The sequence below is a fragment of the Acanthopagrus latus genome, chromosome 5, assembly GCF_904848185.1.
Source record: "Acanthopagrus latus isolate v.2019 chromosome 5, fAcaLat1.1, whole genome shotgun sequence".
Classification (NCBI taxonomy): Eukaryota; Metazoa; Chordata; class Actinopteri; order Spariformes; family Sparidae; genus Acanthopagrus; species Acanthopagrus latus.
The window spans coordinates 29876524-29897372 of NC_051043.1; the positions used below are offsets into that span (position 1 = coordinate 29876524).

The following is a 20849-nucleotide window of genomic DNA, read 5'->3' on the forward strand; positions in this document are numbered from 1 at the left end:
ACATGGAGCAGCTGGAGGAGCCTTTTATCTGCACCACCCTCAGATTAATGCTTATCTGTACCTCTACATTGTAATACTTGAGTTTTTCCCTCTATTTAATCTGATTATTTAGTGCATCCGTGGAGAACAATCTTCAACAGTGAAGAGGAGAAACAGCCCGTCCTCCTTCTAGCAGCTCAATCCACTGAGAGGTTGTTCTGCTGATTTCAGAAGTGGATTTGTAAAAACACCACTCACACTGATGCTGCCTGCTTTTACTTCTTTGTGCTGCAACACGCAGCTATGTCAAATGCGAAGTAATGATCCCGAGTGTATCACATTTTAATGGTGTTATTACAGCATACGAGTACAATTAGTCCATCGGCCGAAAGAGGAGATAATTTCCAGCGGCTCAGCTCCGTTTAATGGCCGTCTCAGGGATGCTGGCGCAGCAGAATGAGAGCGTGCAGCAGACGACTGCAACGCCGGGTGACATTTAGACCATAAACAGCTTCTCATAAGTTGTGATTGTGTCGGTAATTTACCTGACGAGCCGCTGTACTTAAGACTGGCTGCTTTTGCTCACGGGGGGGAATGTATGAAATATGCCAAAATCACTTGAATTTAATGTATATTTAACGGCATAATTCAGTTTCTGCAGACTGGATTAATTCTGACGCTGTTGCTTTATATTATCCTGTGATGTAGTGTCATGAAAAAATTTCAAAAAAAAATTAAAAAAAGGTCATTTGGTGGAGATGAGATGATGTGCAGCTCCAGCAACATGACATCAATTATTCTCTGACAGCTTCACGGTTGTCGGGCCACACGTAATGATGTCCGATGGGTCAGCTGGAGATTGGACAGGTGAGACGGTATGTCATCCTGACGTAAGGACAACAGGAGCAGCAGGAGCGCTGATGGACGGAGAAATTGATTGAGGGGCATTTTTACAACATTTCCAACCGGCGTGAAGATCATGCTAATAAAATCCACAGGAGGGGAACATTGGGACACATGGTACATGAAAAACAGGTGACATGCAGTTCATTCTTGCTTGTATAAAGTCTGAATTAATGGTCGGGAAGGTGATTCTGGAGAAAGGCAGTTGATTGTTGAGTCTCAGATCATCAAATACTGCGTCGGATTTTTGACAACCTGCAAAAAAGCGTCAACAATCACCTTCCCAACCATCAAACAGGTAAAAACTGTCTTAAAACAAGTCAAATTATCTCACTGAATCACTACTTTGTCTTCTATCAGGTTTAATTGGATGTTGAATTAGAAATAAGATATACACTCGGTAAGATTTTGAGTTTTGCGGTTCATTTCACAAGTGATTGAGTTTTTTGTAAAGCAGTCTCCAAAAAGAAGAAAACCCTGAGAGGAAAAGAGACGAAGTAAAGTCTGGACTGTTTTTACTCTCCTGAGTTTATGACTTAAGAACAGAAGAAATGAATAAATGGTTTTCTAAGATCATTCTTACAAAGTTAATTTCATTTCGACTGTGAAAAACGGTGGGAAGAAGAGAGCCGGCCGGTCGCCAGGACGAAATGTTGGCAGGTATCGTTGTGCAGAACAGTAAGTTAGCAGTTCTGCAGGTCTGTTGGGTCCAAACAGCATATTGACAGTGAGGAGACAGGAAACAAGGTTGGCAAGCCAGTGACCACAGTTCAAGACTGAGTTTCAGTATTCTTAAAGGTTGGGAGAGGGATGGCTGATCATTCAGTCTCATGGTTGAATACTGACCCAAAATCTCTGAATATGATGACCTGAGACTTCAGAACCTCCGACCTTTTAAAGACTCAAACCAACGGCCAGCTGTCGTTATCCGACCACTCCGTTACCTCTCGTCTGACCCGTTCGGCAGAAAAGTTGCATTGAAACACGAAGCGCACACAGTATTGGCTCAGTATCTGTTTGACCAGAGAAGACGTTTGTGGAACACAATACTTGGTATTACATGAAAGATCATCATGGCCGAGCTGACGGTCGCGTTTTCTGCTCTCAGGCTCGTTATTATACGAAGACGTCGCAGGAGGAAAAAAGTGGTTTGTTCATCATCATCACTTCCACCTCTCTCACACACCGCGCTGATTCGCTAGCACACCGCCAATCAAAATGGTCACTGAACAGACAACCAATCAGAGTATCCGATGGTGTCCCAAACTCATCCGAGTCTCGCCAAACGTTTCAGACGTCCAGCGTTTGGGCCGGTGTGTTCCTGCCTAAGTGTGAAGCCACTGGATATTTGTGACCAGGGAAGTTTCCACTGGTATAAACACAACATCACTGGACGTGAAGGAGCGCTCGAGACAGTTTTTCCAACAAAAACCAACACAAGATAATGAGGTTTTCGAGGAGAAGTCAGGAAATCTCCAGCTGTGCTCGAGGTGACAAATCCAGATGTTTCTGATGAGACGTCGAGACAATTCACAGCCAACAAGTCCAAATGTGTTCAGCTATAACATGTAGTTTTCCCAAAACGTCCAACCTAAGCAGACATGAAGTCGAACATTCGTACCAAAGAAATTTAACATATCGGTGGTTTGCAGATGCAAACAATGCCAGTAGTCGTTTCTCTTTACTTTCTCTCTCTTTTTTCTTCAATTCATATTTCAAAGGAATCCAGAAGAGGCGAACCAGGTGAAGGACGAGTGGGCGACCTTCACCTGCAAATAAAAACACCTCAGTTAAGATAACAGTTGTCACAACGGACCGACCCAAACACAGAAACACTCGGGAGGCTTCAGGAACCAAGGGCGAGTTTCATCAGACAAAAAGTGAATGACACAAAAGAAAAAACAAGAATCCAGGAAAAACCGAACATGACAGAAAAAAACACAAAGTAGCAACAAAAGAGCTGGAATAAAAAAAAAAGTACAAATCAACGAAAGTACAAGGAACAAAATTAATCATGAGGTGAACCAGAGAAACACTAGAATGACACTGGAGAAACAGGAAGGAAACAACGATCTGACAAAGACACGACACATGAGGTCACAGTTTCAAAATAAAACAGGAAATAACAAAAAAACAAGATCATGACAACGATAAAGTCTTTAGATTTGAAGACATCATGAAGCTTCTTTCAGTGTACGTAGATCCATATCTGTTGGATTGTATCTGATTTCTTTGAGTATATTTTTATTTTTTACTCTTCTCAGTTTTATTGTTTCTCTGAAGGAATTTGTATCTTGCGTTGCTACTTGTTATTAGCAGCCCTTTTAAATGGGTTAGGTATCTGAAACTTGACATGAAGCATGAAGTTGGGCGTGAACAGTGAAGCAGGTCAAATTTGTCTTCAAAATAAGAGCTTTACATTGCACCCCGTTGGAGTTCAGAACTGGGTTCTTATCGGGGGGCTTTTAATTTGAAAGTAGCGACCGTTAGCTTGCTGCTACAACAACAAGCGGACAGTGAAGACAGCTACAGAGACGAGGAGACGCTGCAGCTGCTCGTCTTGACGTCTGTGGATGAAGTGATGGACTGACTGCTGTGATCAGCTGCTTCCTGGTTTTTAAACTCCCCGGCTGTGAGTCGCACAACAGTGCAGGTCATCGACACCTCCGCACATCTCACGCAGGGGCCGGCACGTTTTGGACGACCACATTGGCGACTTGCTGCCCGTTATAAAAACAGCTTCTGTTGACAGACTGTCTGTTGACTTGTGCTGCAGTCAAATTGAATTTCTCCTGTGAGGGATGAATAAAGATTCATCTCATCTCAACAAACAGTTGGAACAAATTTTGCAACAGGAAACAGATGAAACACAAAATGTTTCCTCCTTTTTTCACAGAAGGAAAGAAAAATGTTCCCATTTATTTAACCCAGCTGGCGATTAATGTTCCTTAAACTTGATTTAATCATTAAAACAATTAATTAAGTTGTTGTTAGGTCAAAACTGAACACCAGAATCAACGTTTCAGTTGTTTCTCTGCAGGTTTTCTGGTTTTCTTCCACTGGAGGAGGATCGTGTTTGTACACAACATGAACCTCCATGTCTGGATATAACGCAGCACAAAAGTTGGATGTGTTATGAATGTGTGTTCTGAATAAAGACCTTTGAAAGCCTCAGTCTCTCTGAAAACAGTCGCACTTCTTCCCTGAGAGAGATAACCGGCGATGCCCGGGTTGCCATGGCTGCGTGGCGAGGAGCCCTGATGTTTATTTCCCCCCGCTGCTTTTAAAAACTGCAGGACGGGAGCCGACTAATCAGACGCAAAGTTCCTCCGTCGCCACAGCGAATCATGAAGCCTCTGCTGCCGCTGTTGCTGCTGCTGCCTCGTTCCTGTCAGTCCTGTGAAATGATAAATGATTTTGCAATGTATTAAATAAATTACCTTGAGCGTTGCACGACGAGGAGAGTGCTGCAGATCTGTGGGTGGGAGCTGATAAAGGTGTCCTTGAGGTATTTTTCATGCTCGGATAAATTCGCGGTGGATTAAAACAAACTCAGACGACGGCAAATATCTCCGTTCTGTGGAGCTGAGAGCTTCTGACGACGAGCAGTTACAGCCACCGCACGGAAACACGTCGGTGTCGAAGGCTTCAAACTGTAGACGTGAAGTTATTGTTCGTTCATGTGATGCATTTTAACTGAGAGGAGGATAATTGTTCCGTTGTTCAATGATACGGTGAGAGAAAAACATCCTCCGTCCATCTGTGACTCACTGCGTTCATCCTCCTCACAATCATGTTGTTCTGGTGAGATGATCAACACAGACGTGAGGTCACAAGTCAGATGTGGTGATAAAATATCACTATTTCACAAGTAAAACAAGTTTAAATCTGCCGTCCAGATTTGTATTTCACCACCAGCCCACTAAATCCAGTCAAGATCCGTTTATCATTCACTCGGAAATCAAGACAAACGTCACAGAAATCATCTTGCAATGTTACAGAAAGTCCTGGATCTTTTCTCTGGATCGGCACCAGAACTTCACGAGGACTATTCTGGGCTGAGACTCATCCTCCATCCAAGTTTCGGGGGAAATCTGTTTGGTAGTTTTTGTGTAATCCTGCTCACAATCCAACAAAACCAACAAACACACGGACACGAGCGAAAACACGACCACACGTCACGTTCATGAAGCAGCAGAAAATACACAATAAACACGAAACACACTCTGTTCAAGATTTAACTCATGCGAACGAAACGACGGCGCGCAGGCAGACTTTAAAACCCGCGTTATTTCTGCTGGTTGCAAAAAGAAGTCCTATTGTAGGCTTATGAGAAAATGACCCTTTATCTCACGTGATTTAAAAGCTCAATAAACAAACTTCTGATGAGTTCATGGTCTGAGTCTGGAGCGTCAGGTCTTCTTCAACACAGCCTGATGTTCATTCTGTAAATTATCTTCCCATTTAGAGTAAATTAGACGAGACGCTTTAGAACGTGTCCGCCCTGTAAATGACCTGCTGCTGCCACAGTTCACCTGCGAGCGCCGAACGTTAAGTTTTCTATTCAACACTCAGCAGGTTGTTAATACACGAACATGTGTTTCTCTGACTGAAGACAAAAAAACACATTTATATCCAGTGTTTTTAGTCATCAGAGGTCCTGAAGACGTACGTTTCCAATCAGCTCCTCACTGTGAGAATCACATGAACACATCACAGAGACGACACGGAGGTCTGCGCTCACATCGTCTCCATCATCATCGTCGCCTCGCCGGTTTACAAGAGTTGATGTCGGCTGTCGCTCAGACGCCCACGCAGCGCTGACGAAGCACATTTACTGACTTTTCAAGGGTTAAACGGTTTAAACGGTATTTTTTTTAAAACTGTTGCTTGTTTTCATCTGTGAATATTTAATGTGGCAGGGAAAAATATTTAAGGATTCGAGTCGAGGTTTTAACGGTTCGTTTGCAGAGAATCAACAGAAAACTGCAAATGTGTTTTAATAAATATTTGCTCCTTCGGTTGCTGTCTCAGATTATTGTCTATATTCCTACAGACGAAACTTGATTTTAAGACTTTATGTAAGACGCTGAATGGATCAGCGACCTCGTCCTGGAACTAAACACTGTGAGGTCTGTGTTATATTGTGTTCAGGCTTTTTCTCAGTTTATGGCTCCGTCACGAAACAGCAGCAACAGCTTCAAGAAAAAAACCACCCACTCAGTCTCACACACACACACACACACACAGAAATAAACAGGCTCAACAAACTAAACACATCTCCCAGAGACAGAAATCCACAAACACACAAACAAACAAACTGACTGACTGTTTCTGAGACTTCACTCTGTTCTAACTTCAGCACCGCGGACGGAGGAAGTCATGGACGCGTTCAAGGTCCATTCAAAGAGACTGGACCCCCTGCAGAGAGGCGCAAGTGTGTGTGTGTGTGTGTGTGTGTGTGTGTGTGTGTGTGTGTGTGTGTCCTCTCACCTACAGGTCAACCAGCTTCAGGTCGGGGTTATTTGTGTTTTCTTTCCCAAAATCCATTAAGTTTTCAAAATCCAGGCTTCGGTCGGATGGAGACAAAACAAGACAAAGTTTCCAGAAAGAGAAAAAAATAGTTCAGACACTTTTCCTGGAACAGGTTCTGAGACCTTCACGTTCCAGCCAGTACCGACCCGATACCAGTGTGTTACAGATATATAACATGTTTAACATTTCCCATGTAAATGTTAAATTGGTACGTTTCATACATAGTATTTGAACATCTCACACAATCTGATTACGACGACGAGAGGCAACTGTCTGAGATCACGTCAACACAAACTGGAAGTTACTGGATGTTTTTCATGAGACGTTTTCCAGCTTCGTCAGTGAAAACAAAACCGTGAGGACACACAAACTGACACACGTGTGACTGGTTCAGTAACAAGTCTGCATGGAATAAATGTTCCTCAGGTTTAATTTAGCATTTTTACCTTGTGACTGCAGTGCTAATGCTCCGGTTAGGTACATGAACACCTGGTTCTGGTTCTGTTGCCACAAGCTGCTGGTGACCAGAGTTAAAGACGCGGGACGACTTCCAGCTGCGGGAACAAAACCACTGATATCTTTGAGGTGAAGTCGACGTCTGTTAATTGTCCTGAATTCTCCTTAAAAACATCCAGCGGTGTGACGCTTCTCACCTGTAGCTCCATCACCTCGACATAAACATGTAATGTGACTGTGTTTGGTTCTCACCTGTCCGTCACCGTCCTCGTCTTCTTGTGTAACCTGAACATTTCTGTGGCTGCAGAAATGTCAAATCCCAACATTTCACTCTGCAGATGTGTCGGTGGCATGTGGAGGCATCAGAGTCCAGTTTCTAATAAACAGATGAGATCTCGGTTCGGTCCGTGGACTCACAGACGTCCTGACGAGAAAAGATCTCTGCACAGTGAAGGCACGAAGACGTCGATACGTGTGGAGGTGCTCTTAATTTCTGCAGCTCGTAGGCTATAAATCGCAGTTCTAAAAAGATAATATTCGCTCCGGAGTCGGTGGAATATATATTTTCATTCACTCTCCTCAATGTGTTATTAATGTACAAGTGAAACAGCCCCGAGGAGCCGCAGAGGGCACGGCCATATCTGAGATGAGAAAGGAGAGCGAGAGAGAGAGAGTTGCAATAAAACCAAAGTAAATCCCCGTGATGCCATTTGGCAGCCGGTTGCTTGATATACCTCAGGCTGGATATTAAAAATCTCAGATGGGCTGTCCGACTGACAACTTAATCCATTTAGAGACACTGAGTAAGCAGCAGGAAGCTGAGTCAGGGTCAGCGAGCACACAGGTCTGTCATTCCACACACCGGGCACGATGCGTTTATCTCAGGTAATCTATATTCCAGACGCTTAAAGAGTCGGACGCAAACAGCAGAGAAACGCAATCATCGATGTGAAGCAGGCCGAGGTTCACACGAGGAGAACAAACGGTTCAGAGAGAGAGACGCTGCGAGAGGACGTCGTGGGTTTTTGTGTAAAAATCCTTGAATGCTGAAGGGCGGAGGAAATGACCTTCTTTGAGAACGGAGCAGTTCAATATGTTAATTAATAAGGCCGTGTTCCTCAGGTACAGGCTGACTGGCCGCAGGGCTCGCAGCGCTCACTCACTCTCATATTAGCATCCGCAGAAAGATAGAAGGAGAAATTTGATCCAAACGGTTCAGAACAAAGTCACACTGACGGTCGGAAAGTGAAGCAGCAGCTGGAGAGAGATGATTCAAGTTAACTTCCAGATATTACAGGAAAACTTTAAAAAGTAGCTCCACCGTTTCTGGCTGAGAAACAGCAGCTAGTTAGCTTAGCTTAGCTTAGCATAGAGCTATCATGAGGTCAGATTTTCATTCACTAGATTACTAAATGATGTTTTTAGCACAGATAATTAAAGTCCTCACTTCCCGTCCTCCAGGAGAACTTCAGATAATACGTCATATTAATAGAATTCAAAGACTATTACAGTTAAAGGTAGAATCAGTAGGATTTGTCCCAGCTGTTCCTGAACGCACCAGAAAGACAGTTGATTGTTGAGTCTCATTCCCAGGACGTCAAATAGACACATGTTGGGTTGGTAAAGCGTCCCGAGCAGCAACAAAGAGAGAAAATCAGAAACTCTCTGCAGATACGAGACACTAACACGCCTTTTCTCCACATTCCAGCCTCCCTCTCTGTCTGTTTACGGCTTCTTACAGCTTTTACGTCTTTGTCTCGTCTCGTCTCGCTGCGAAAACTTCAACCAGCACGTCTGAAGCTCATATTTACACTTTGTTTGTGTAAAAGTGTGTTGAGCACTGAGCTGTATGACCTGAGAATCGTCTTCATGCTAAGCTAAGCTAACATGCAGGCGTGACAGTGGTGTTCACATCCGACTCTGAGGAGAAATCAGATGATTTTTTTTTTTTTTCAAAAATCTCAAACTGTTAATGGAGGAACGACTCGTGTTGGGTTTCTGGCTCTGCTGGTCGGAGCAGAAACAGTCCAGACGGTGTTCATGACGTCGTTTTGTGTTTCAGGGTCTCTGATTCAACATCCTGCACTAAAGAAGTGACAGCAGGAAACAGAAATAAATACTGACTGCTGGGGTCCTCAGACAAACCTTAGATAGATAGATAGATAGATAGATAGATAGATAGATAGATAGATAGATAGATAGAGAGATAGACAGACGTCAAACTCTCGTTATCTTTCGCTCACGAAGCCGGCGACGGTTTCTCAGATAAGACACACGAGTTTGTTTGTTCTGACTGTGGATATGAAACCTCACAGCCGGTTCTGTTAGCTGACGGTGACTCATGTGTTGAGAGAAGAATTTACAGTCGGTGGATCGGAGCTCCGGCTCTGACAGGTGTCAGTGTGCTGCTGACTTCACCTCAGCCACAGACAGAGAGGCTGATGGAGGCTGATGGAGGCTGATGGAGGAGGTGGAGGAGGTGGAGGAGGTGGAGGGGCCACACTGTCCCTCTCACATGGTTCTGATGAGATCAGATTCTGGACCCCACTGTACGAGCTGCTGCTTCAACACTGCCATCTACTGGAGACAGTGCTCTCAGATCAGAGCTGTCACTTTAAAAAACTTTGAGTTGGAGGCACATCAACAAAAAGACGTTTAAAAACTGCTGCTGGTGTTTTTTTCTCTTTTGTAGTTTTTGATTATTAAAGTTTGAATTCTTGTTTTCAGACATGATCCTGACCAGAGTTGACATGTTTTCAGACTTTTATCTGCCACAAATTCTCAGAACGGAAGTGAATCTTAAACTGAATATAAGATGAAGCGACAGCTCTAATGTCTGAGAGCTGATCTGGGACCAGCTGAGCTCTGCTCCAGAACCACCAGGTGACCGACCTGTGGTTAGAATCAGACAGAACTCTCTGCATGGCTCCCTGCAGCTTCAGCCATCTGCTAATTGAGTCAGTAAATTATTAGGAACATGTTACTCTGTATCTGCAATACACCTGTCTGAACTGGGCTTTAACCAAACCTGCTCAGGTCTGTTAGTGATCATATTACACCTGGTGACAAAAATCTAAGGACTCACCTGCTGTTCAACAAACTGAACAGTTTTTGTTTTTGTTTCTTATTTATATTGTTTATGTTTTTTCTGCTGTTCTTTTCCTGATATTTTGATTTGTTATATATTATTATTATATGACTTATAAAATACTATATCAATTTTCATACTGATATATATTTTATTTTGAAAGAGCTTACCGGATATTGTGGGTGCTGTAGTGTCTGCATTGACGCTAACTTGCCTGAGAGTATTTACGCTTTAGTGCCCTCTGCTGGTCACAACGTGTGACTGCATCTGTAGTTATAACACCAGAGTCGGTGAGAACTTCCTCACTAAACGTTGAGATGAACTCGTGATATTTGCTTCAGTTTTGACATCATAAGAAAGTAAAACCATCTGTGTTAATAATTTAATAAAAGTTTAAAAATATGGAGTTGTAGTTATAAAGTGTGGCCACCAGAGGGCGGTGTGCAGCCGCCATGCTGCCACTGTCAAGACAGACACTGTAGCATAAAGTCTTTTCCGGTTTTGACCTTCAAAATAAAAATGTTTCTACTCTGACAGGAAACACTTTTTCTCTCCACACAAACTGTTTCTGACAACAAGCACAAAATATCCTCTTCAGAAGTTTATCGTCGTTACGTTCACGTCTCTGTTGTCGTTGATGTAGTTGTTGTTGCTGTTCTCTCGGTTTTGTTTTAAGCGCGAAAATAAAGTTTAACGTGTATATATATATTAAAAAAAAAAAAAAAAAAGTCCCGTCCGTTGATGACGTATATTTCAGGGGACGGATGGAGGGCGGTTTGAACGCGAAGAGGCAACTTTTGTCAACATGTTAGAAATAAACCAAAAAAAAAAACCTGACACGAGAGAAGAAAGCGTTCACTGTCAGTGAGACACGTTATCAGTAAGTCGACGCAGAATACTCGTTTATATAATTTAGCCTTTTTCGCAGGACTTTACCGTTTATTTAACTCGATGCTAGCTAGCTGCCGTTAGCTGCCTGTTGGACTGCTGGCAGCTCTCTCTCACTTTTCTCTCCGCTGAGTGTTGGACGATATTGGGGTTAAAATGGCGAGTGTGCACGAAAGTCTGTACTTCAACCCCATGATGACGAACGGGGTGGTCCATGCGAACGTGTTCGGCATCAAAGACTGGGTCACCCCGTACAAGATCTCCGTCCTGGCGCTGCTGTACGACATGACCGCGACCAAGATCACTTTACCGGAGAGGAGACGCCTCAACAAGCTGATCCTGCCGCTGCAGCAGGTGAAGGATCTGTGTGTGTGTGTGTGTGTGTGTGTGTGTGTGTGTGTGTGTGTGTGTGTGTGTGTGTGTGTGTGTGTGTGGCCACTGCTGTGCTGGAGTCTGTGTTCACCTTGTGTTGATGTGCTGTTGTCAGGGTCCAGATCTGACTCTGGGTCAGTTCCTGAAGACTGTGGAGGAGTGCTGCCCTCAGGCTGCTTATGCTGTCAAACTCAGGTACACGCTTCAGTCTCACACGTCACTGTCAGAAAGCCTTCTGTCACCTACTGACCTGTTGATCTGGTAGGGTTACACATGATGCAATAAATCAGAGTGAAATCATGATGGATAATATATCTGCATCTCCTCTAAAGCACTTCACAAAGGCTCAATCCAACTGACATGGTTTAGATATTCGTATATATTCCTAGAGTCTCACCAACACTCGATTATCGTCGGTATTAGTGAAAGAAACATGACGGTGTGTTTTGACAGCAAGTTTTCAAACAGAAACAGAGATGTAAACGTCGCCCAGAATTAAATATTTATAAATTACTCTGAGCATCTTTTCCTTCGTCATAATCTCCCAGAAGTTTCCGCAGCAGCACAGACTGGATAAAATCCCGATACTGTGATAGATTAATATCAGCCAGCTGACACGTCGGTTGAGCTCTCCGATACTCTTTTTATACTGTTGATGAATCCATCATATGTGTGTTCACACAGACACAGACGGGTTCTATGCAGCAGCACTTTGGTGCTTGTTGGACTTCTGTCATGATATTTTTGACCAAATACCTCAAAATCAATATTCAAACAATATTTGTTGGATGACTGTCGGCACTTTCACTCAATGTTAATGCAGTTTTTGATCAATAATCATCAGTGATGTAAAGATACGTAGATAAATCCTTTGTTGTCGTGGTACGGTAAATAAAAAGGACATTTAATAGTTTGTTTAGCTGCAAGAAGTAGTCAGTTAATCAGCAACTCAATTAGTGGTTTGAGATCAGATTCTGTGATTCTTCAGCTTCTTGACTGTGAATGTTTCCTGGTTTCTTTCCTCTGTGACACTAAACTGAATATCTTTGGGTTGTGGACTAAACAAGACGAATTATAGATCAAATAACTCCAGAAATATAATCGCTAATGAAATGAATGATTAGTTGCAGCTCTGATGACTCAGTGGATAAAGACACCAGATAACGATATCCAAAAGGAGAAACATGAAAAAATACATACTGACACTGATACAACACCTCACTGATGCTGACATGTAGTTTCTGTTTCTTCTTCCAAGGCTTCATGAAATGGCCGACGGAGAGCTGAAGGACATGGAGTACTTCTTCTCCACCCTCCCCACACCTTTCACTGCCTTCGACTCTGAGGCCTATAAGACCAGTGTTGTAGGTGAGTGTTACAGTGTGCTGAAACATTCATGTTACTGTCATCATTAAGAAGATTTACATCCAGCTCCGCCTCACGTCTTCTTCAGGTCTGTTTATGAGACACATGCTGCTGGCCTACAACAAGCTGTCCTTCAGTCAGGTCTACAAGCTGTACAAGTCCCTGCAGCACTACTACCACAGTCACTACGCCAAGCCGACAGACGCACAGGCGGGGCTGCCGGCGCTGGCCGCTGATGACTCCGACATGGACCTCACCAGCACCGAGGACACCGTCGGGGACAGAATGGACAAAGAGGAACTGGACGGCCCGCTGCACGAGTCAGAGCTCCGGTTAGTGATTCACTGTGATGAGAAAGACGTGTTTGTGTTCTCTTAACTTGCAAAAATGAGCAGCTGATGTTGTGACCACAACATCACCAGACTCCATCAACAAACGTAGTGATTTTAAGAGTTGTTTCATGAGGAGAAACTGAACAGATGTTGTGAAACAACTACGGCAGATTCTAAATCATTGGCACCTTCTTGTAAATTCTCTTGTAAACTCACCAGATTCCATTAACAAATCAGCTAATTTTAGGAGTTGTTGAGTAGCATAAAACTTAATGAAACATTATGAAACTGTGTCTCTGACAGATTCTGACTCATTGTGTCCTTGTTGTAAATTCAGCATTAAATGTTTCAGCTTGTTTGTTGTTTGTCTCCTTGTAAAAAGTGTCAGTTTGTGGCAGCATGTCTGTACCAGCCTGTCTGCTTCTGTGTCTAAAGTGCTAAAGTCTTACCTGCCAACACTGATCAGCTGTTTGAACACACTGTTTACACTGATTTCACCATTTACACTCCATTTATGAAAGAAGAAACATGTTATTGATCTGAACATGTCACATGTTACAAAGACACTAAACAGGAACAATATAGGCGACTTCTTTGTCCCCGTGGAGAAAGTCACCAGACTCCCTTAACAAATGTGTCAGTTTAGTGAGTTGTTGAGTTGGAGACACTTTATAAACTCTGTGAAACTCTGTCTCTGACTCATTCTGCATTATTTGGATCTTTTTGTTAATTCAGCAAATATTCTACATGAACTTCTTTCTGTCTTTGTGTAAAAAACATGGTGTGTGTTTGTCCCAGTGATGAACATGTCGTGTTCCCATTCTAGAAATGACAATAATCCCAGCAGAGGTCCGCTGTCGCAGAAACAAGCAGAGTACTTTCTTGCAAGACAGGTGAGTGTTTAAACCACCAGGTGTGCTGCTGCATCACTGATGGGCTCGTACAGTTTTTGAATCCGTCTCTGTGCAGGCGTATCTTCTGAAGAACGATGAGAACAAAGCTCTGAAGCCGGCCGCGCTGCAGGAAGAGCTCAACAACATGCTGAAGTTTAATCCAGATTTTGCTGAAGCGGTGAGATTCATGAACGTAACTTCTCCAGACTGCATCAACAGGTGTGTCGGAGGTGGATCACTTCTTCATCAGCTCTGTGGTTTTCTCTCTCTCCTCAGCATTACCTGAACTACCTGAACAGCATGAGGGTCCAGGACATCTTCCTGTCGGCCCACAGCCTCTTACATTATTTCGACCGACTCATCTTGTCTGGAAACGAGGGGAAGAGTAACGGGGACGAGGGCTACGGCCGGAGTCTCCGCTACGCTGCTCTCAACCTGGCGAGCCTGCACTGTCGCTTCGGACACTAGTGAGTACAACAACTGCTGGAGTCCAACGACCTGGACATGTTCCTTCTGTATGAAGCCCAGATTACACAGCAGCTTTCTCCTCCCTCAGTCAGCAGGCTGACCTGGCGCTGCAGGAGGCGATCCGCATCGCCCAGGAGTCCAACGATCACGTGTGCCTGCAGCACTGTCTGGTAAAACACTTCCCCTCCTCTGATCGTCTGACTTCATGTCGCTCCTGCCGCAGGATGGATGGTTCATTATGCCCCTGTCTGTTTGTGTCCCACGTCAGAGTTGGCTCTACACTCTGGAACAGATGAGGGGATCTGACAGCACTGTGTTAACTGAGGATTCGGTGAAGATGGCCGCACATTTCTGCCTGCCAGTGAGTGCAACATGAGCTCATGAATAGAAATGCCTGCATTAACGCAGCTGTGGCACCTCATGATTCTTTAATTACTTTTGGAGCACGTTTCACTTCAAGAAAAGCTGATTTTGACCTCAAACCTCACAAAGAAATCAAAGTATTAAAGTAAAACACGACCTCGTCTGTCCGCCAGCTGCTCTGTGACTTCATCTTATTATTGAAATAGAACAATAACAGTTGATTTAATGAATTTTCCATTTTAAAAGATCAATCTGGCAGCATTTTGTGGAAAAGATTACAGATCACATTTTTTAAAAACTTTGTACAACTTGATTATCACTTCCTGTTACTGCGTCGTTGGTTTAAGCTTTTGTTCTGAAATTTTGGCTTCAAAGCCGCAACAAACTAAACTAAACTCCAGACCTGCCTGACTGTCACTGTTCCTGCTCCATATTAACCACAAAGCTGCCAAACCTCAGAGGATTCAGTCCACGGCAGGTTTATGATCTAAAACACATGAAATATAATGATGCTAATTCACACGACTGTAACAAACAGTGAACTCAACGGTTTGACAGCAATCAAAAGGAAATCAGTTGTTTTTTTTTACCTTTAAGGTGCCAGAAATGCTTGAAAACACCAGAGTCACGGAGATAATTAAACTTGTGTAATGAGCTCGCTGCATCCTGATGACTCAGCGTGAGATTTTAGACTTCTGCCTTTTCAAACTGTTGTAAAAACAGAACGACAGAGATGAAACACGACCTCACAGGTGTTCAGAGCTCCAGACTGCCAACATTCAGTCTCATTAGCTGATGAATCGTAAACCTTAGAAAGTGTTTCTACGACTTCACACGCTGCCTCTCTTTTTCTCTCTGTCACCTGCAGAGTTCAGTACATTTAAACATCATTAGATTAATAATCTGGCAAACTTCTGTATTGTAGTTGGCAGATCTTCTTCATATTTAAAACCTTTAAACAAATCACACATCATTTTGTACAAATTTCCGGCAAGTGCAACAACTTGAAAATCTTCTTTTTAAAACATAATAAATGGAAACAATGAATGTCTCCCAGTAAGAGAGGAAACAGTGTAGCTTTAATGTTATTCAAACACAATTTAAATGTTTTATCAGTTAATGATTTATGTAATATTTCTGTTTTTTAGAGGAGCTGCAGTCACAGAAAATGACTTTCTCCTAAAGATTTTGTTGTTCCTCTAAATTGTTCAGTAAAAATAATATAATTTAATCAGTGTATTGTGATTTGTGACGATTTAAAGCAACAAGATGTAACTTCTCATGTGCTTTTTGTTGCTTTAAGTGGTTCTCTTACATTTTGTGCTGGTGCTCCTAAATATTCCAGGAGGAAAACGATATTTAATTTCGTAATATTTGTGTTCTGGCGCACGTTGTTTGTCTTTAAGTCAGTAATTCTTCATTAAATAACTGACAGGAATACACAGAAGTCTTACAATAAAAAGAGGGATCAATGATTGAAACATTGCCTGCTACACACACACACACACACACACACACACTTGACATATTAGCATATTTTGTCTCATGTCCTCCTCCTGCTGATTAATCCTCCTCTCTGCTGCAGTACTTGGCCTCTCTGGGCATTCAGTCTCTGGTCCAGCAGGGGGCGACACAGGGCAAGACAGCCCACAAACTGATGGACGCCCTGAAGGACACGGACATCCTGCACTGGAAGCACAGTCTGTCGGAGCTGATCGAGATCAGCCTCGCTCAGACGACGTCCATCTGGAGGATGTACGGGAAGAGGTGAGTCTCAGCCGGCTGCTGTTCACCTGACACACGCTCATCACTTCTGTTCTGTACTGAAAGCAGACGGCTCGTCACAACTCGGGCTTCCTCTCAGTCACAGAACATCAGCTCTGTGAAACACGCTCACTATGAGTCGGAAAAGTTTGTAAGATGCTTTAAGGGCTAGTTCACCACAAATACTTCAGTTGTTTAGCAGAATGCCTCGATATTTGAAATGAAACCATCCCGACCTCGTGTCTTTTTTCATCTCCTGGCTTCAAAATTAACAAGAATTTAATAATCGTAATCAAATCATACAGTCAGAGTTCATAGTTACTTTAGATGTTTTGATAAAAGCCCCAAAGTTTTCAGGTTTTACTCTTAAAAAGCTGCAGGAACGCTGTTTAACATTTCAGATGTCTAACACAAGATAAAGTGTGTGTGAGACAGTCGGTCCTTCATGTCTCCCTGCCTGTGTGTCCTGCAGCACCATGGCTCTGCAGCAGGCCCAGCTGCTGCTCAACATGAGCAGTCTGGAGCCGGTCAACTTCGGGGTCCAGCAGAACAACACCGAGGCGTTCGCTGTGGCTCTGTGCCACCTGGCCGAGCTACACGCTGAGCAGGTAACACATTTTTGATTTGATCTCGCCCGTCTGCTTTCTGCCCCGCTGTTGCATATCCATAAGTGATTTGGCCCGGCATCGCAGGAGGGTAATAAACATCGACTGGGTCTTCTCTCCAGCTCCAGCCGAGTTAAACACCTCACTCTTTGTCCCGTGTCCGTTTGGCTTCTGTTGCAGGGTCTGTACAGCGCAGTGTCAGAGATTCTCCTGCATCTGAAGGAACAGTTTCCTCCTCACTCACAGCATGCCAAGGTGTGTTCTCTCAACCACGATGTATCATTCAGAGCTGAGCAGCGAAGACAGAGAGCCTCTCTGCAGAAACACTGGAGTTCTAGAAAACAGGAGGTCAAAGTTTGTGGGCTGGATGTCTAACTCTTTTAAACAGACGCTGAAATTTTAGGCCCGTTTGTTCTGTTTCTTTAATACAATCTGAACATATTTATGCTTTAAATGTAGATAAACTGAATCAAACCACATGAATCCAAACGAGTCAAAAGCTGAGATGGAAGGTGATGCTACTCTGCTAAGCTAACACAGGCAGAAATACAGAATATAGTTAGCTTTTAGCTTTAGCTGAGTCTAGCCATGGCTAGCACCCCAGTTAGCCTTCAGTTGATAAAGCCCTCTTAACTGTTCTGGGCTGTCTCACTGTGGTTTCCAACTTCAGGTCTCATCCCCCTGTAGGGGGCGCTAAAACCTGTACAGTGGCTGCAGAGAGTGTAAGACAACTTCTTGTAAAATGTACAGTCGGTCTGTATCTCAGCATCTCATCTTCTCCATCTTATCCGGTTTGTTTGGAATAACTGATGTCAGAAAGTCAGAGTTTGATCTTTAGTCAGTGTGATTCGATGCAGCAGAACTCATGAGAGGAAAAAAATGTACAAACTGTTGTTGTTCTCTGTTTCAGCTGTGGATGCTGTGTGATCTGAAAATCCAGTTTGAGAGACACATGAACGAAGGAAAATACCATCTGGCAGAGCCGCTGGTCACCGCCATCTCCGCCTTAAACAAAACAGAAGGCCTCTACAGGTAACCCAGCTGCCTCATAAACACACGTGTGGTTTGTGTTGAAGCTGTAACAGTGTGTGTCTGCCGACAGGAAAGCTCAAGTTCTGAAGGCTCTGAACCGCAGCACCGAGGCGTACAGCATCCTGCAGCGTCTGCAGGCGCACTGTGAGAAGACTAAATGCACAGAGGTGGTCATCAGGTACGATCTGTGAGCCGTGATAACCTGCTTCTGTAGACGAGAGCCAACACAGCTGAACTTTGTCTTTTTATTTGTGGAACTGAATGAGTCACCTTTTGTAGAGCTTCCATAAATATTTAATGTGTTCTGTTCACATTATGAATCCTCTTTGGACACACCGACTGTATTTTAAAGAGACTAAAGAACAAACATGAAAAGCATTTCCCAAAATATCGTTCTATTCCTGGTGTGTTCATGTGTCACACAGAGTGATGCTCTCCACCGCCGAGCTCCACTGGGAGTCATCTGGCTTCTCCACCGCTCTTCCTCTCCTCCTGCAGGCCTTGGCTCTGGCGAGACAGCACCACCTCCAGTCTCTGGCCTCAGAGAGCATCCTTCATCTGGCCTTCACTCAGGTCAGCAGTGAACCACGCTTCATTCAGGCACTCTTGCTGTTCCCATAAATGCAAATCAGTAAAGGAAATTATGCAAAATAAAAGCAGGATGCAGGCTGTGTCTAAAATTAACTTCTTGCCTCAGTTAGTTGACTGGTAGATGAAAAAAAACCTGGATGATGAACAGCTTCTTTTGTGTTGCCTGTTCTTCATGTCAGTACATTTCATCAACATGATCCATTATAATGTTCAATGCAAGTCTGAATATTTATCAACGGTTGATCAATTTAAGCCTGAATGAATCTCAGAAGACTTCAAGATCAACTGAAACCACCTGATCAGACTCCTCGTGTCAGGAAAAACAACATGCTCGGGTTAAATTAATTTATAAATTATCTTCTTCAGTTCTGATGTTGCCGAATCCAAATGTCTGGACTTCAGATGTCAGTCGAACATCTTGTGATGTGTTCACTGTCACTACGTCGAGTCTACGAGGGCGTGAGGATGCAGGCTGATGTAAGCTGCTAATAGACGAACTTAAAGACTCATTACTTCTATAGCCTCTGTATCAAAATGTGGTTGTTTTACACATTCATAATAAGCTCTACAGAGTAATGTCTGTATTGCAATGAAGCATGCAGAAATTCTCCTGGTGCGTCCGTGTGGTCTGGATGAATTCTGGGTTTGGACCGGTCTCAGCTGCAGACGCCTCGTCTCTGTAGTCTGCTTCAAACTCCCCTGCTGCGCTATTATCCGACGGATTACACGTCACTAGTTACAACCTGTCGACTCTGACAGCTGCTGTGTCAGAGGCTGAGCTGTGGTGAGACAAAGTCACAGGAAACATCAAAATCTTGTGATTTATTTCTTTGATGACAACCACATTCAGTTTCTCCAGTTACATCTCTGAAGATGTTCCACGTCACAGCTGACAGGATTTCACTACACGGAGGCAAAAGCAGCTTTAAAATCTGTCGCTCGTCCTTCAGCCAAACACAGAGCACATCAGTAAAACTGTATTTCACACCATGATATTCAATTTTTCATTTAATCCACCGTTCATATGAGTGTTGTACTGAGGAGGGAACAGACAGCAGGGGACAGAACCGGTGCTGATACATAAACAGAACGTCATCATCAGACTCTCAGCTCGTGTCGTCACCGTGCTGGAGTCTGTGACATCGACACAGCACCTTAAAACAAGCAGATCAATATTTGATGCCATTTCTTTATTTGACTCTCTTGGTGCGAACGTTTCCCTGCAGGTGTCGTGTAGCCTGCAGACATTTACACTCTGACTTGATGTGTTTCTTCTCCGTCCTGCAGTTGATGTTGGGGGTCCCTGAACAGGCTCTGAGCGTTCTCCATGAAGCCATCGAGCCGGTCCTGGCTCACGGATCTGTCATGGACAAAGGCCGAGCTCTGCTGCTGGCGGCCCGCTGTCAGATGGCGGTGGCTGGTTTCAGGCCAAACGGACAAGGGCAAGCAGGTACCAGCACCGCCCCCCACCCACACACTGATCTCTGTAACACTGTGTGGTGTCGTACATCCTCTATTTACACACTGCTGCTCATTGTCTCCCTGCAGATTTGCATTTGGCGGGTTTGGCTGTTGACACTCTAAAGGAGGCTACAGCGTACTTCTCCAAGCTGAGCTGTAAGGAGCGTCTGCGGGACGTCCACTACCTGCAGGCTCAGCTCCACCACGCGCTGGGACAAACCTCGCAGCGCAACAGAAGCGCCATGCTCTTCCGTTTGCGTGACCAGGAGCTGCAGTCGCCGGCACCACCGGTTTCCATGCGGCTCTGAGGAGTTCTTCGGGATACAACTCCTGCTCTGACTGTTCAGCTGAGTCACTGCTGCTCACCACTAGATGGTGATAAAGATCTGTTCTGCTCTCTTGGCTCTGAAGCATTTCATGTATAAATATTTTGAACAAATGGCATCTGTGGACGTGTTTGCGTGCAGTGCGAGGCCAATAATCAGAGAGGACAATGTCTGCAGTCATAAACAAGCCTGAGCGATAAGGTCAATTATCAGTCTATCCCCTGTGGTCAGGTTCACATTTGAATGATCGCCTGATGACAAATAGAACACGTGCTTTAACAGCTTCCAGCACAGCAGGAGTCCAGTTTTATCAGACAGGCCAAACACGCCAGACGCCGGTGTGGTAGAAATGTCCAGAGTTTATCAGGAGCTGTCACGGCGGCGCTGATTTACCCGCCGCTTTGTGATGAATGAGGGTAATATCACAG

The 20849-nt window shown here is 44.0% G+C and overlaps 1 protein-coding gene across 1 annotated transcript; it reads left to right on the plus strand.

The window, feature by feature from the left end:
• Positions 1–10689: 10689 nt before the first annotated feature.
• Positions 10690–20539, plus strand: anapc5 (anaphase promoting complex subunit 5). Its single transcript, XM_037099203.1, has 17 exons — positions 10690–11203; positions 11337–11416; positions 12480–12589; positions 12675–12918; positions 13745–13811; positions 13888–13989; positions 14088–14278; positions 14368–14449; positions 14548–14640; positions 16228–16409; positions 16879–17014; positions 17192–17266; positions 17922–18043; positions 18114–18221; positions 18469–18616; positions 19922–20084; positions 20183–20539. Exons 1-17 carry the CDS (start codon positions 11006–11008, stop codon positions 20401–20403), a joined length of 2322 nt encoding a protein of 773 aa, XP_036955098.1. The 5' UTR covers positions 10690–11005; the 3' UTR covers positions 20404–20539.
• Positions 20540–20849: the final 310 nt, after the last annotated feature.